We start from the raw sequence: 15036 nt of genomic DNA, 5'->3' as shown, positions 1-15036 counted from the left end.
AAAAAATTATGAGTGTACAACAGCATGCTGGGTTTTGTTTTGTCGATGTTTATTTGTTTGAAGACAGGCTCTCACCCTGTAGACCAGGCTAGCATCAGACTTGTGTTGACTCTTCTGCCTCAGATAGCTCTGAGTTGCAATGCCTGGCATTCTTCATTCAACTTGTTAGATTTCTGACCTGTCTGAATTAAGAATTAAAATTGAAAATTAACAGTTTGGTGGTTTGAATAACAATGGCCCACAGGCTAATATATTTGACTTCTTAGTCATCAGAGAAGGGCATTGTTTGAGAAGAGTTAGAAGGATGAGTATGTGTGGACTTTATGGAGGAAGTGCATCATTGGGGGTGAGCTTCAAACTTCCAAAGCTCATGTCCTCCCAGGTTCTCTCCCTGCTCCCTGTGGATCAGGATTTAAAGCTCTCCACTCCAGGGGTATGTTTGTGATTGCCACCATGCTCCCAACTGCAGAATCAGCAGCAACAACAACAACAACAACAAAAATAATACTACTAATAATAACAGACTAAGCATCAGGAACTAAAATCAAGCCTCCAGTTAAATGTTTTCTTGAACAGGATTGTTCTGGTCATGATGGCGCTCTACAGTACCAGAATATTAACTAAGACAGGAATATCTTTTGAAGATTTCAAATGAACATGATTTTGAATATAACTTTGAATATGTTTGAATGCACATAACATACTTATAAAAAGCTTATTAGAGCCCCTATTTATCATAGACTTTTGAAGTGTTTTATTTTTTTATTTTGTTTTCATTTCGACTAGCATGAAACTTAATACACAGCCTAGACTGGCCCCAAGCTCTCAAACAACCCTGAGATTTCAGGCATGAGTCAGTCTGTCCAAAATGTATCTTGAGTGTGATGTACATGCAGATCTGCTTAGCCATGAGATAGAGTGGAAGAAGTCTATACAAGCATTGTTCTGTTACTTTCTTTGTTTGAATGCTAATCTACAATTATACAAGGTGTACCTCTGCTCTGAGATGAAGGCTAGATAAAGAAGAATTCAAGAGACCTACCCTGCAATGTATGTGGAGGAGAGAGCCCTGAGGACAGAAGATTGAGGAATCCAGGCCTACAGCATCATTTGTCTGTACATCTAACTACACTAGGTCTAGTCAACACAAATAACATACAACTGTAAAGATCAAACAGTTCCTGATTTTAGAGACAGGACTGTGGAGTTTTGGTATGCATAGCTTAGCCTAGAAGGCACCCAGGATTCAGTGAGCTCTTTTGGATTTCAACTGACATGGAATGGTTACCCATGTGTTTAAAAGGTGAACTGTATCACATCAAAATAAAATGTAGATAAAAGTCAAAACTCTGGCTATATTCGGAGATAGTGGCAATCATTAGGGTGCCCCTGTCTGGTGACACCTGAGGAGAGAAAGTAAAACAGAGATAAATAGACAGAGGCAACAAACCAAGGCATTCTAAAGAGAAATTTAATCAATATTTGATCTACATTCTAAAGAAGGAGAGAAATTTAATCAATATTCTGCACTCGCACAGATGCAATAGGACCTGTGGCTTGAGCAATGAAGGAACCAGCACAGGAGCTGAAACACAAACACAGTCTGTTCTCATCGATCAGTGTATATTCACTGTAAGGTAAAGATAATGGTTGGGGCCAGAGGATCTCTCGAATGATCTAGAATCCTCAGACCAAGGAAAGACTCAGGAGATGCCTAGAAATGGGAGACCTGGAGCCTGTAACTGGCTTGACTTCCAGTAGAGAGACTGGGACACCAGCCCAGACACAAAACATTTAACCAAGAATCTGTGCTGCCTACAATATGTGCAGCAAAATGTCTGGGACAGAGATCAAGGGAACAGTCTACAGTGTCAAGTGGCCCAGACACTGAGTTTCCCAACCAAAGAGCATGTGTTCGACCCACCTAGGCCCTGTGTAACAGGCAATGTTTGTGCATCTTGGTCTTCATGGGGGACTCCTAAAAGCAATATTACAGGCCAGCTCTGACTCTGTTCTTTTAGGATGAAATTTTCTATGATGTCTCTTAAATCCATTTGTTTTATAACTTCTGTTAGTTTCACTGTGTCTCTTTTCATTTTCTGCTTTCATGATCTGTCCACTGATTTGAGTGGGGTGTTGAAGTCTCCAACTATTATTGTGTGTGGTGTAATATATGTTTTGAACTTTAGTAAAGTTATCTTTATCAATGTGGGTGGACTTGCATTTGAAGAATAGATGTTCAGGATTGAGAGCTCTTCTTAATAGATATTTTCTTTGATTAGAAAAGTGTGCCCTTCCTTATCTTTTTGATAACTTTTTGTTGAAAGTCTATATTATTAGATATTAGAATGGCCAAACCAGCTTGTTTCTTGGAACTATTTTTTTGAAAAAATTTTCCAAGCCTTTACCCTGAGGAAGTTTCTGACTTCATTCTTGGGATGAGTTTCCTGTATGCAGTAAAATGCTGGGTCTGATTTAAATATTCATTCTGATAGTTTATATCCTTTTATTGGGGAACTGAGTTCATTAATATAAAGAATTATTATGGAATAGTGATTGTTGTTTCCTGTTTTTGTTGTTGTTGTTCTTGTTGTTAGAGGTAGAATTATGTTTGTATGTTTTTTTTGGGGGGGGGTTTCTTGCAAGAAGATTACTTTCTTGCTTTTTTTAGGTGTAGTTTTACTTTTGTGTTGCAGTTTTTCATCCATTATCCTTTGTATGGCTGGATTTGTGGACAAATACTGTGTTAATTTGCTTTTTCTTGGAATATCTTGGTCTCTCCATCTATAATGATTGAGAGTTTTGCTGGGTATAGCAGCTTGGGCTGTCACTTGTGTTCTCCTAGGGTCTACATGATTTCTGTCCAGGACCATATAGCTTTCATAGTCTCTGTTGAGAAGTCCAGTGTGATTCTGATTGGTCTGCCTTTATATATTACATGACATTTTTCCCTTACTGCTTTTAGTATTCTTTCTTTGCTTTGAACATTTGGTGTGTTGACTATTATGAGGATTTTTTATTCTCATATAATCTACTTGGAGTTCTGTAGGCTCTTTGTTTGTCCATGGTCATCTCTTTCTTTAGGTTAGAGATATTTTCTTCTATAATGTTGTTGAAGGTACTTACTAGGGCCTTTCATTTGGGTTTCTGCACCCTTTTCTATACCTTGTATTCTCGTGGTGACACTTGCATCTGTGACTCCTGATCTATTTCCTTGGTTTTCTATCTCCTGGGTTTTCTCCCTTTGTGATTTCTTAATTCTTTCTACTTCCATTTTTAGATCCTGTATGGATTTGTTCAGTTCCCTCCTCTTTTTCCTCATGTTTTGCTGTAATTTACAAAGGGCTTGTAATTTTTTCCATGTGTCCTCCTGTGTTTCTTTATACAAGTTATTCATGTGCTTTTTGAGGCCCTCTATCATCAAAATGAGGTATAATTTTAAGTCAAAATTTTGGGTTTTTTTTTTGGGTTTTTTTTTTTTTTTTTCTGCTATGTTGGGATATCCATTACTTGCCTTTGTGGGTTCTGATGTTGCCAGGGTGTCTTGGTTTCTGTTGCTTAGGTTCTTGTGCTTGTCTTTGCCATCTCATTATCTGTGATGTTAGGTGAACTTGTTGTCTCTGACTCAAGCTTTTCTCTCCTGTGGGCCCACGGGCTCGTAAGGGAGAATGATTCTGAGTGCTCAGATCTCTTTGTGCAGGGCATGAGTCCTGATGGGGCTGGGCCAGCTCCAAGACTGGGTACAGGTGCAATGGTAACTAGTCTTTTGTTCAAAAGAGGATTGAACTGGTTCTGCTACCCATCACTCATAACAGCATGTAGAATGACTTTTATATTCAGGCACTTTTCTTTCCATCAATTAATTAATTTTATTTCCATCAGCATTGACTTCCTCCACTCCTCCCAGTCTCCCCTTCACTGCTCCATTGACGCCAGACAAGGACAACACAGTTATAGGAACAGGGTCTGTATACAAGCAGCAATGTTGGGTTAGCCCCACTCCAGTTTTTGGGGGACCCAAATAAAGACCATGCTGCAAATCTGCTATGATATGCTGAGATAACCCAGGCCGAGCCCATCCTCCTCTTTCGTGTTTCTGTCTCTAAGAACTCCCAAGGTTCCATGTTCGTTGACTTCTTGTGTGGTCTGTATCTCCTTCATATATTAAAAATGTGTTATGTTAGGTTGTGATATATTTATTCTAATATGTCAATCACAGTAATTAATTAGAAAAGTAAAACATAAGAAACGAAATGTCATGATGTTCACCAAAGTTAGGGAGTAAAAAATATGTATATTATGAATCCTATTTTTCAAAACTAAACTTAAAAACAGCCCAGAGTGCAATACAAAAAATAAATAAATAAACTAATGGAATAAATAATAAAAGGAGAAAATACTTAATGCCAGGATGCCCATCCATATACAGGATATCATTTAAACCTCATAAAATTATTATCTCGATCTTTGACATGTAGAAAGTATGTTAACAATAAAGGTGGCACAAAGTGGTAAACCAGGAAGATGAAGAGAACAAATTATCAGTATGTGTTGTAGCTGACACTCCCCCACTACCCAGGTACATGTCTACATATTAATTCTACTGCGCATATTTCTCAAACCATGGCTAAACCATGACACTTAACACATACTCTGAAGCAACACGGTAACTAGTCAAATCTTTACTAGAACATTCCCCAGGAATCTCTACCTATAAGGTTAAAAAAAATTAAGATACACACAATGAAGAATCCTGCAGACAAAGAACCAAAGACATATAAAAATCCGCGGGTTTTGCAGAAGCCCATGTGACAATGCAGAAGAAAGAAGCTACACCTCTGCAAGGGAGCCTGGGGACATGCGCTCTGGTGGTCCGTCCCACCGGAAGTGATGTCACGGAGGACGGAAGCGGTGCGTGGAGACCTAGGAAGCTGCTTGAGGCTGGTGTGCAGCAAAGTTGGAAGAGAGGCGGGTTGTTTCAGGTACTGCTGATGGCTGTGAACAAACCCTAAATTAGTGTGTGCAGGATTCTCGTGAATTGAACAGGCACCTGCAGGGAGCTGACCCGAATCTAAGTTTCTCCAGGAGGGTTTCATCGGGCCATCTGTGGACTGTGGTAAAATGTCAATTTGTAATAAAATATGGGATGTGGTTGGAGGCCTGGCTATAAAGGAGGAGTCAACTTTAGAAGATGTCTTCTGGGGAAGGATTAAGGAGTAGGATTTTGTACAGCCATAAGCTTTGATAATGCTTATAAAATCAAAATATAAGCTTTCATAATGCTTATAGGAGTCAGAATATAAACCTTGATGCTTATAGTAATCAGAATATAAGCTTTGCTAATGCTTATAGGCGTCAGAGTGTAAGCTTTGATAATGCATATAGAAGTTAGAATATAAGCATTGATAATGCTTATATGGAAGTCAGAATATAAGCTTTGATAATGCTTATAGAAGCCCAAACATATAAGCTTTGATAATGCTTATAGAAGTCAAAATATATAAGCTTTGATAATGCTTATTGAAGTCAAAATATAAGCTTTGATAATGATTATAGAAGTCAGAATATAAGCTTGGATAATGCTTATAGAATTCCGAATACAAGCTTTGATAATGCTTATAGGAGTCAAAATATAAGCATTGATAATACTTATAGAAGTCCACATATATAAGCTTTGATAAATATTATATGAGTCAAAATATAAGCTTTGATAATTCTTATAGAAGTCCAAATATATAAGCTTTGATAATGCTTATAGGAGTTCATATATAAGCTTTGCTAATACTTATAGAAGTCAAAATAAAAGCTTTAATGATAAAATATAAGCTTTCATAATAAAATATTGTACAAATATAAGCCCCAGGTGATTATTGGGGTTCTGTCTGCTGAAAGTAGCCACAATATCTTATGCTTTTGGTCTGTACAGTTGACATTGTAGTGTTTCCTTTTTAAATAATTTTTAAAACAGATTTATTTAGCCGGGTGGGGATGGTACATGCACTTGGGAAGCAGACAGGCCTTTCTGAGTTAGAGAATGTCCTTGTGTACAGACTGGAGTTCAGGACAGCCAAGTCTGTTCCAAAGAGACTCTGTCCTGAAAACAAATTAAAAAACCAGATCAAACGAAACAATCCAAGACAAAGGTTGAAGTAGATATATTATAATATATATATAATTATATAATATATTATATATATTATGATATATAAATTCTACTTAGTCAATGTTACTTGTGAATATATATATATATATACACACACATATATATATACATATATACACATATGTATATATATATATATATGTATATTCTACTTAGGCTCTATAATGTAATGTTGCTTTGTATAGACATAATAATATATACGTTTTCATCACTAACCAGTTACAATTGAAAAACCTGTTGATGCCCTTTTCCCTGGAGAAGATGATTTTTCCTGCTCAGCATTCCTTAGTCAACTCTGTGCAATGGTGTGGCCCATAGGCTTTTCCCCACTCACTCATGCACGTCTCTAGGTTTCATCTAATTAAGCTCTTATTGGTGACAATTTATGGGCCTCTGACACTACTAGGAGATCAAAGCCCACAGAAAACTCTCTGATCTTCTAACTCTTAAAATCTTTCTTTTCCCGGCTCCATAATGTGCCCTTACCTTTAGGTGCAGGGGCAGTTTGTAGATGGTCATGTTGTTCATTGGTTGGAGTTTTCTGTATGGTTTTCCATCTACTACAAAGATAAGTTGGCTTGTTAAGGGGCGAAGATGAAACTCAATCGGTGGGTTTAAGGACAAATGTTAAAATTGTCCTTAGGAGTTATGTTACTAAGCTGGTTGCATGTTCCCGTCCAATATGGATGATGACTTCACTGTCACAGGGATGCTATCTAGGTTTTCAAGCTTGGCTTTCCTCTTGTTAGGTGTGTCTTAAGCCCAAGTAGACAGCTTTTGGCTAGTGCCAAGTGTGTGTTTCACGACTGAAGCTTCAGTATTCTTTTGTTCTGACTGTGGTTCACAGGTGTCATGGCAGGGCAGGGCTGTTGTTCACCCAGCCCTTTGACAAATGCTTGGGTAATAGATATATTCCAGCTTTGTCATTGCTGTAGCCTCTTCGTGAAGTGCATGGCATCTTAAGCAACATCTGTCTTCCTGACTTCCTGTTGCAGATTATCCTTCCTTCTCTTTAATAACTGAAACCTACTTCATGCTCCCCATGTGTGTGTTGTGTGCATGACTGTTGGACCACGTTCTAGATCACGGGTATAGTCTATCAGGCCAAACTGACTTTCCATCTCGAGTTGGCATTTCTTCCCAATAGTTCTTCAAATAGAGATTTTTAGTTGTATTTTGTTTGTTTTTGTGTTTTGTTTTTTTTTTTTTTTTTTTTTTTTTTTTTTTTTTTTTTTTTGCATGTTTGATAAGGTCCTACCTTGTAGCTTTCCTTTGCCTGTAGGCCAAGTTGGTCGTCTTGAGGGTAAGGCAGCCCGTCTGTCCCTGATGAAAGTTTTTGGTTTATTTTCTTCAAAGTTCTCAGAGACATAGGTTTATTGATTATGTTGTAGATGCACCGGTTGGAGCTCAAAAGTTTTTGGTTTCTTTTCTTCAAAGTTCTCAGAGACATAGGTTTATTGATTATGTTGTAGATGCACCGGTTGGAGCTCGACACCACAGTGTGGTTTATTAGTGAATTCGTTATGAATGTAGTGTGGCCAATTTTGGGTTTATCTGTTGGTCTGTGTTGTAAAACGAATCAATGATGCCAGTCGTGGAGTCCCTCTGTTTGAGCAGACTTTTTTTTTCCTGTGACATTGCTGTCAGCCACGGCCAAATTACAAATGTAATTTGTAAAGTCTGCCTTGGACTGTAGCTTATGATTGCTGGTCATTGGTGCTGTTCGTAGAATTCACAGCTGTACAGAGCGATTTGATTGCTTCTCTCCTTTGGCGTGTGACGAAGGCCTTTCAGATGACATGAGAACAGGTCCTCAGGTAGGAGGCATGTAGGTCAGTTGGTGCCCAGTTCTGTGTCCCATGTCTGAAATGTGCAGTGTCTTTACAAATAGGGTCTCACTTTCAAGTCTGAGTATAGAATAACGGGCAATGACAATGACCAATGCCGTTGGAAGAGTTTCATAGACCTCTGTGTTCATCAGGGTTTTACCACTGTGGAGAGACACCGTGACCAAGGCAAGTCTTATAAATGACAACCTGTAATTGGGACTGGCTTACAGGGTCAGTCCATTAACATGAAGGTGAGAACATGGCAGCATCCAAGCAGGCATGGTGCAGGAGGAGCTGAGAGCACTACATTTCCATGCAAAGTAAGCCAGGAACAGACTGAGCATCCTCAGGCAACTAGGAGGAATGTCTTCAAGCCCATCCCCAGGGTGACACACATTTCCTCCAACAAGGCCACAGCTTCTACTAGTGCCACTCCCTGGGCCAAGCATATGAATCTATCACAACCTCCTTGACCTACAATTCACAGATAGGTTTTCCATGCACAGTGCTAGGGTTTAGATAGTATGTGCCTCTTGATGTGTCTGGTGCATTCATTGTATGTTCCAATACAGAACATAGTCTGTAAAATAATCTTTGACTCTTGGGATGATCATTAACACCCTACCAGCATAATTCCATTCAAATTATACATGTGTGTGTATGTGTTTGTGTATGTGTGTATGTATGTGTGTGTTTGTGTATATATGTGTGTGTATGTGTGTGATTGTGTATGTGTGTGTTTATATATGTGTGTTTATATATATATATATATATATATATATATATATATATATATGTGGGTGTGTGTTTATATATATATATATATGTATATGTGTTTATGAGTGTATGTGTGTGTATGTGTATATATAAATGTGTGAGTGTATGACTGTATGTTTGTGTATGTGTATGTGTGTATGTTTGTGTGTATGTGTGTGTGCTTATATGTATGTGTATGGACATGTATGACTATGTGTATTTGTGTACATGTGTATATAATTTAATTTGTGTACATGTATATATAATTTAATTTACCATAAAATAATGTTTCCCCGGGTATTTTTCATTTTTCCTCTTAAGGTTCTTTCTCTGTACTATCTCTCCCCCTCTGTGATTCCCTTCCTTCTCCCTCCCCCAAATAAAACCATTGCCCTGTTTGGCCTGTTAGTCATTTAGAATCCTGTCTCCAGGTTGCTGCCTTCAGCTCAGGTTCCAACTGCTTTGAGTGGTGAAATTTACCTGCAGTGTGAACTAAACCCTTTCTTCCTAAATGTCCTTTCATCTGGATTTTATCATGGCATAAAAGAAGCAGACTTGCACAAATATTTCATCGAATTTATTTGGAAGTTTTTTTTTTTTTTTAAATGAGGTTGTGAATTTTAGATTAAGAATTGTAGGCTTGCGAATATTAAGGAACCTCTCTTTGAGAGACAGAGGTCCCCATGTCCTACATTGTCCAAAGGAAATGAATATCATGGTGCTTTTTTTTTTTTTTTGTCTATGTTCTTAGCCCTAGAGAAACCTGGAAGGAGCATCTACAAAATATAAGCTTTGTCCCATCCCTTTCTTTCTTACTTTGCTTTAGTGAGCTGTGGCCTTTGATGGGAAACCAGATAATTAAGAGGGAAGATAGACAGGTGCTTTTCCGGTTTTTAAGGTAAGTATTCTAGATCAGCATTAAAGGACGCACTCACTTTAGAAGCAGGTGGCTTTGCAATACACACCTGTAATGTTAGAACCTCGATACTAGTGAAGGACACTTTTTTAATTAATTCCTAATCTTGAGTCATTTTTAATTAATTAATTTTTTTCATAGTCTTGAGTCATTAGTACAAGAAGTAACAGACTAGCAACATTGATGTGCCTTCCATAGTTTTAGCAAGTGTATGTTATGTTTGGGTAAATGTTCGTCCTCTTCCTGATGGGAGTTTTAGGGGCAAAGGTTTGTGGTCATAGACCCATGACATGTCACGTGGCATAAAACATCCAAAATCTGAGGCAGAATCCTGAATGAAATCTAAGAGATCTCCCTTCCCAAGAGCACAGGTCTCCAAGAGATGGTTGTCACAGAGAAAAGCTGGGTTTGCCAGACAGATTTCTTAGAACCCACAGTTGTCCGGGGACATGGACCCTGGTTCTGGAAGGGAATTGAACTAGTAGTTATGGAAATGTAGAAAGTACATTTCAATCAATACTCCAAATAAAAACTACAACCCATGGCCCAAAGGCATTAGAATATCTGAATTAATTAATATAGCAGTACTTGGTTTCCCAACATGTCTGAGGAGGCCCTTGGTAAGACAAACTGTGATATGTGGTTATTCCTTATTCCTGAAGATTGAAGATGTGATAATAGATAATTTGTTCTGAGAAAATTAAATCATATCCCAGACATTCCTATTGGAAAAAGAAAGGACATTTATTGATGGTGATTGATACCCCAAAATGAGTGATCTCAACACAGCTATACCCATAATGGTTACAAATGGTAGCATGGGGAAAAAAGCTAGATGAATTGAGTGCCTTCAAGTTCCTCCCTGGTGCTGACAAGACACAAATACTTGGTGTGATACAACCAACAGCAGGAAAGGGTCTCAAATATTATCAAAGTGTTTGGTCTATAGCATGAATGAACCATCCATAAAGTTAAGTACAGGAATGACCACAAATTAACTATTAACTACCCATATACTCTGTTCTTCCCTGTAGATAACTCAGATAAATTCAGTCAAACTCACAACACCTCACTCTGTATACTGGGATCTAGGATGGCCAGTAGTTGAATATTTATTTAGGTAAACTTCCAAATGAAGGGGACACCCATACTTTTTGGTTCTAGTAAGGTTCCTAAGCATTGAGTAGGTCAATACCACCCACCCACCCACACCCACACACACACACACACACAAACACACACAAATCTGTGGTCTTTAGTTCTTGCCCTTGTCCTAGAGCATTTTCTTTTTCTTTATTTTAATGTATAGTTTTTTATTAGATACTCTGACTTACATTTCAGATGTTATCCCTCAACCCTGGCCTGCTCTCATCTCCCCTCCCCCTCCAGTTGCCTTCACAAACGTGCACTCCCTTCTGATCCCCCTCCCCACCCATTGTCTTATCATTCCCCTACACTGGGACAACATGCCCTCCCTAGACCAAAAGTCTCTTCTCAAATTGATGCCAGACACTGCTTTCTTCAGCTACATATGCAACTGGATCAATGGTTCTCTCAAAGTGCCCACAGAGGTTGGTGTTTCAGGCTATGGGAGGTTTGGAGGGTTTGGCTGGTTGATAATGTTGTTATCTTCCCATGAGGTTTCAACACCTTTCTCTTCCTTAGATCTTTTCTTTAGCAACCTTATTGGGATCCCCAAGTTCAGACCACTGATTAGCTGCAAGCATGCTCAGCTGTATCTGTATGACTTTAGCAAAGTACTTGAGGGGGAATCCCTGTCTGGTTCCTGCCCTTAAGTACTTTTTGAGACCAGCTATAGTGCTTGGATTTGGTGACTGCATATGTTGAGGATCCCCAGGTGAGGCAGCTTCTGAGTGATCTTTTCTTCAATCCCTGTTTCTCTATTTAACCTTGTGTTTCCTCCCATGAGAGTTTTGTTCTCTTTTCTAAGAAGGACTGAGGCATCCCCATTTTGGCCTTCCTTCTTTTTGAGCTTCATGTGGCAGGTGAGTTGATTCTGGGGTATTCAGTACTTTCTAGGGTTTGTGTCCAATTATCAGTGACTGCATATTATGTCTGTTCTTTTGTGACTGGGTTATCTCATTCAGGATGATATTCTCTAGATGCATCCATTTTTTTTAAGAATTTCATAAAGTCATTGTTTCTGACTGCTGAGTAGTACTCCATTGTGTAAATGTACCACTATTTTTGTATCCATTCATCTACTGATGGACATCTGGGTTCTTTCCAGCTTCTGGCTATTATAAATAGAGCTGCTATGAACATTGTGGTGCATATGTCTTTGTTGTATGTTGGAGCTTCTCTTGGGTACATGTCCAGAAATGGAATAACTGGGTCTTCAGGTAGTACCATGTCCAATTTTCTGAGGAATCGCCAGACTGATTTCCAGAGTGGTTGTACCACCTTACAACCCCACCCTCAGTGGAGGAGTGTTCCTCTTTCTCCACCTCCTTGCCAGCATCTGCTGTCATCTGCATTTTTGATCTTAGCCATTCTGACTTGTGTGAGGTGGAATCTCAGGGTTGTTTTGATTTTCATTTCCCTGATGGCCATCTCCAGGCTCTCTTGTGTGGGCTCAGGTGGTAGAGCACTTGAAAGGCTCCTCTGAGGGCTCAGGGTTTTTGCACCCTTACAATGTTATTTAAAACAAAAACAGAGATACATGTACAGATTGTTAAAAGCATTTTAGTATAAAATGATATGAATATATTTTTGCCAGTACTTAATTTTTATATGTTTGATATTATGCATTGAAACCTTACTATTTACAATGATCATAAAGTACATGTAGAACAAAATGTAACATAGGAAATAGAGTTTTCTTGGTCTGTAAAGGTTAAATAAACATATTGATTTTAATGAATAAAAGTTGCCATAAGGCTATCCTCCTACCTTTTGAATTATTAATGAGCAGATTTTAAAATATACAAATATTTCCACTTAGGATGAAAAGTGTCCCTGCCATTCTTCCGAGCATCCAGGGGCCTGTGTGCTGGTTGCCTGAGCATTTTAAATAAGCAGGGTCCCTACTGTTTTAGTCTTGGGAGCATGGTTGTATTATTATTATTATTATTATTATTATTATTATTATTATTATTATTATTATTATTATAAGTTTTCATAAAATTTTGATCATATCCACCTTCTTTGCCACACTTCTCCTCAATCTCACCTCCTTTTATTCCTACCCACTTAGTTTTGTTTTGTTAATCTATTAAGTTCTACTTTTACTCCCCAAGTAGTTTGGTGTGTGTGTGTCTATGTATCAGAGCGTGCTCAACCAACAAAGTGTTACAACATTAGAGAAAATTCAGTTTCTCCATATCAGCAGCTATGTGCAATTCTTCAGCCACAAACAGAAGTTCAGACCCATCTTGTGGGGAAAAGGTTTTGTTATGGCAAAAAAATGTGGCTTAATGTTGATTAAAGTAGTGAAGATTAAGGAGATTTTTTTCTTCATTTAAAAAAGGAGTGACTTCAACAGAGCCACATATGTGTCCTCACTGCCCTCTGATCATTCCATGTTGGGTGGCCTGGCACTCAGCATGTCTTTTAATTTGCACACATTAGGTCTTCCTTGTGAACTTGTATAGTATAACTTTCACAACTCTGCTGGAAGAGCGAATTTTATAGGCAGATGACCCCCATCTCCTTCCTTTCTCTTCCAAACAGTTCCTCGTTTTGCTGCCTTCCCACCTCCACACCTGCCATGTCCAAACTTCAGAAGAGTCCAGAACATACAGCTAACCAAGGCCAGACCTGTGAAGAAACCTGTCAAGTCCAGACCACAGCAGGCTCCGGCCATGTTGAGGAGCCTCGTTCCTCATCTCATCTCCCTATGGCTGGAAGTCTGAAGGGTCAGACCGGCGAGGAGGCCCAGGTCCCCAAGGCTTCAGAGGAACCATGTAACTCCCGTCAACTTATCATGGCTGACAACCAGAAAGATCTTGCACATGGGAGTCCCAGTCCTTCCAGGGGTCTTCAGCTCCCCTGTGCCTCTTCAGGGGACTGTGCCGAGGGCCTGGGTCACAGAGAGGTACAGGGTGGCCTGGCCTTCCCGCCACATCATCCAGATTTGTCTGTCATTGTCATAGATGGCAAAGTTAATTTCTTGGTGAATTACATGCTGGTAAAGTACCAGGCGAGGGAGATGCTGAGCATGAGTGACATCATGGCACTCATTGTCAGAGAAGATTCAGACCATTATCAGGAAATCTTCGTGAGAGCCTCTGAGCGCATGGAGATGGTCTTTGGCCTGGGTGTGAGGGAGGTGGACGCTATCAACCACTTCTACACCATCTTCATCAAATTAGGCCTCACCTATGATGGAATGCGTAGCCATGAGTTCAGCTTCCCCAAGACCGGTCTCCTAATCCTCATCCTGGGCATCATCTTCATGAAGGGCAACCATGTGACTGAGGAGGACATTTGGGAAGCGTTGAGCCCGATGGGCATCTATCCTGGGATGGATCATTGCATCTTTGGTGAACCCAGAGAGCTGATCACGCATGAGTTTGTGATGGAGGGGTACCTGGCACGCCAGCCACTGGGCAACACAGATCCCATGCAGTGTGCATTTGTGTGGGGGCCGTGGGCTAAGGCAGAAACTAGTAAGATGAGGGTGTTGAAGTTTGTGGCCAAGGTTCATGGGTCAGACCCTACTGCCTTTCCTTTTCAGTATGAAGAAGCCCTGCTGGGAGAAGAGAGATGCCTTGGCATGATTTTAGAGTCACAGTAAGAGACACAGAAGGCACTGGGTTACCTGGCAGTTTGCTCACTGAATTGCTAACAATCGCTGATTACCCCAGGGGGGGGGGGTGGGTGAAGTCAAAAATAATGCTGCTTAAGAGAGACTTTTAAACATAATATTTCTAGTGTTGTTTGAGTTGTATATGATAATTGATGCACAATAGTTTAAGAAAGATAAGAGTAATGAAAATACTTATGATTGAGATGAAGACAAAGAGTTGTTCCTTGTCACAATTGTAGGAATTATTACATCATTAAGAATAAAATCATTTCTCATTTTAAAAGAGTAACAACATCCCCTTCTCCCTGGCAGGGTGCGGAGAGTGTGCTCTGGGCTCAGAACACACATTTGCCATTAAAAAATCAAAAAAAAAAAAAAAATCTAAAAGTCCTTTGAATATCTCCCACCTCCTAAAAAACATGGTACCTTTTCTATATTTGGTAATGACACCCTTTCATGTGTGGTGGCTTGTGATGAAAAGGGCTCTAAGGGCTTTGTGTTTGTACATTTTGAAACACAAAAGGGCTATTTGGAAAATAAAGGGAATGCTTTTAAAATGGCAGTAGAGTGTCAGTCAGATGATTTACATCCTGGAAGGAGC

General features: G+C 39.3%; 1 protein-coding gene across 1 annotated transcript; it reads left to right on the top strand.

The window, feature by feature from the left end:
• Positions 1–13322: 13322 nt before the first annotated feature.
• LOC308415183 (melanoma-associated antigen B16-like) lies at positions 13323–14423 on the top strand (the record flags this gene model as incomplete). Its single annotated transcript, XM_080910210.1, has 1 exon — positions 13323–14423. The coding sequence occupies one exon, from the start codon at positions 13323–13325 to the stop codon at positions 14421–14423; it is 1101 nt and encodes a 366-aa protein (XP_080766336.1).
• Positions 14424–15036: the final 613 nt, after the last annotated feature.

The sequence above is a fragment of the Micromys minutus genome (genome assembly GCF_963924665.1).
Source record: "Micromys minutus genome assembly, chromosome: X".
Lineage (NCBI taxonomy): Eukaryota > Metazoa > Chordata > Mammalia > Rodentia > Muridae > Micromys > Micromys minutus.
Note: the sequence above shows the minus strand (reverse complement) of the source record. Positions and strands in the feature narration are given on the sequence as shown.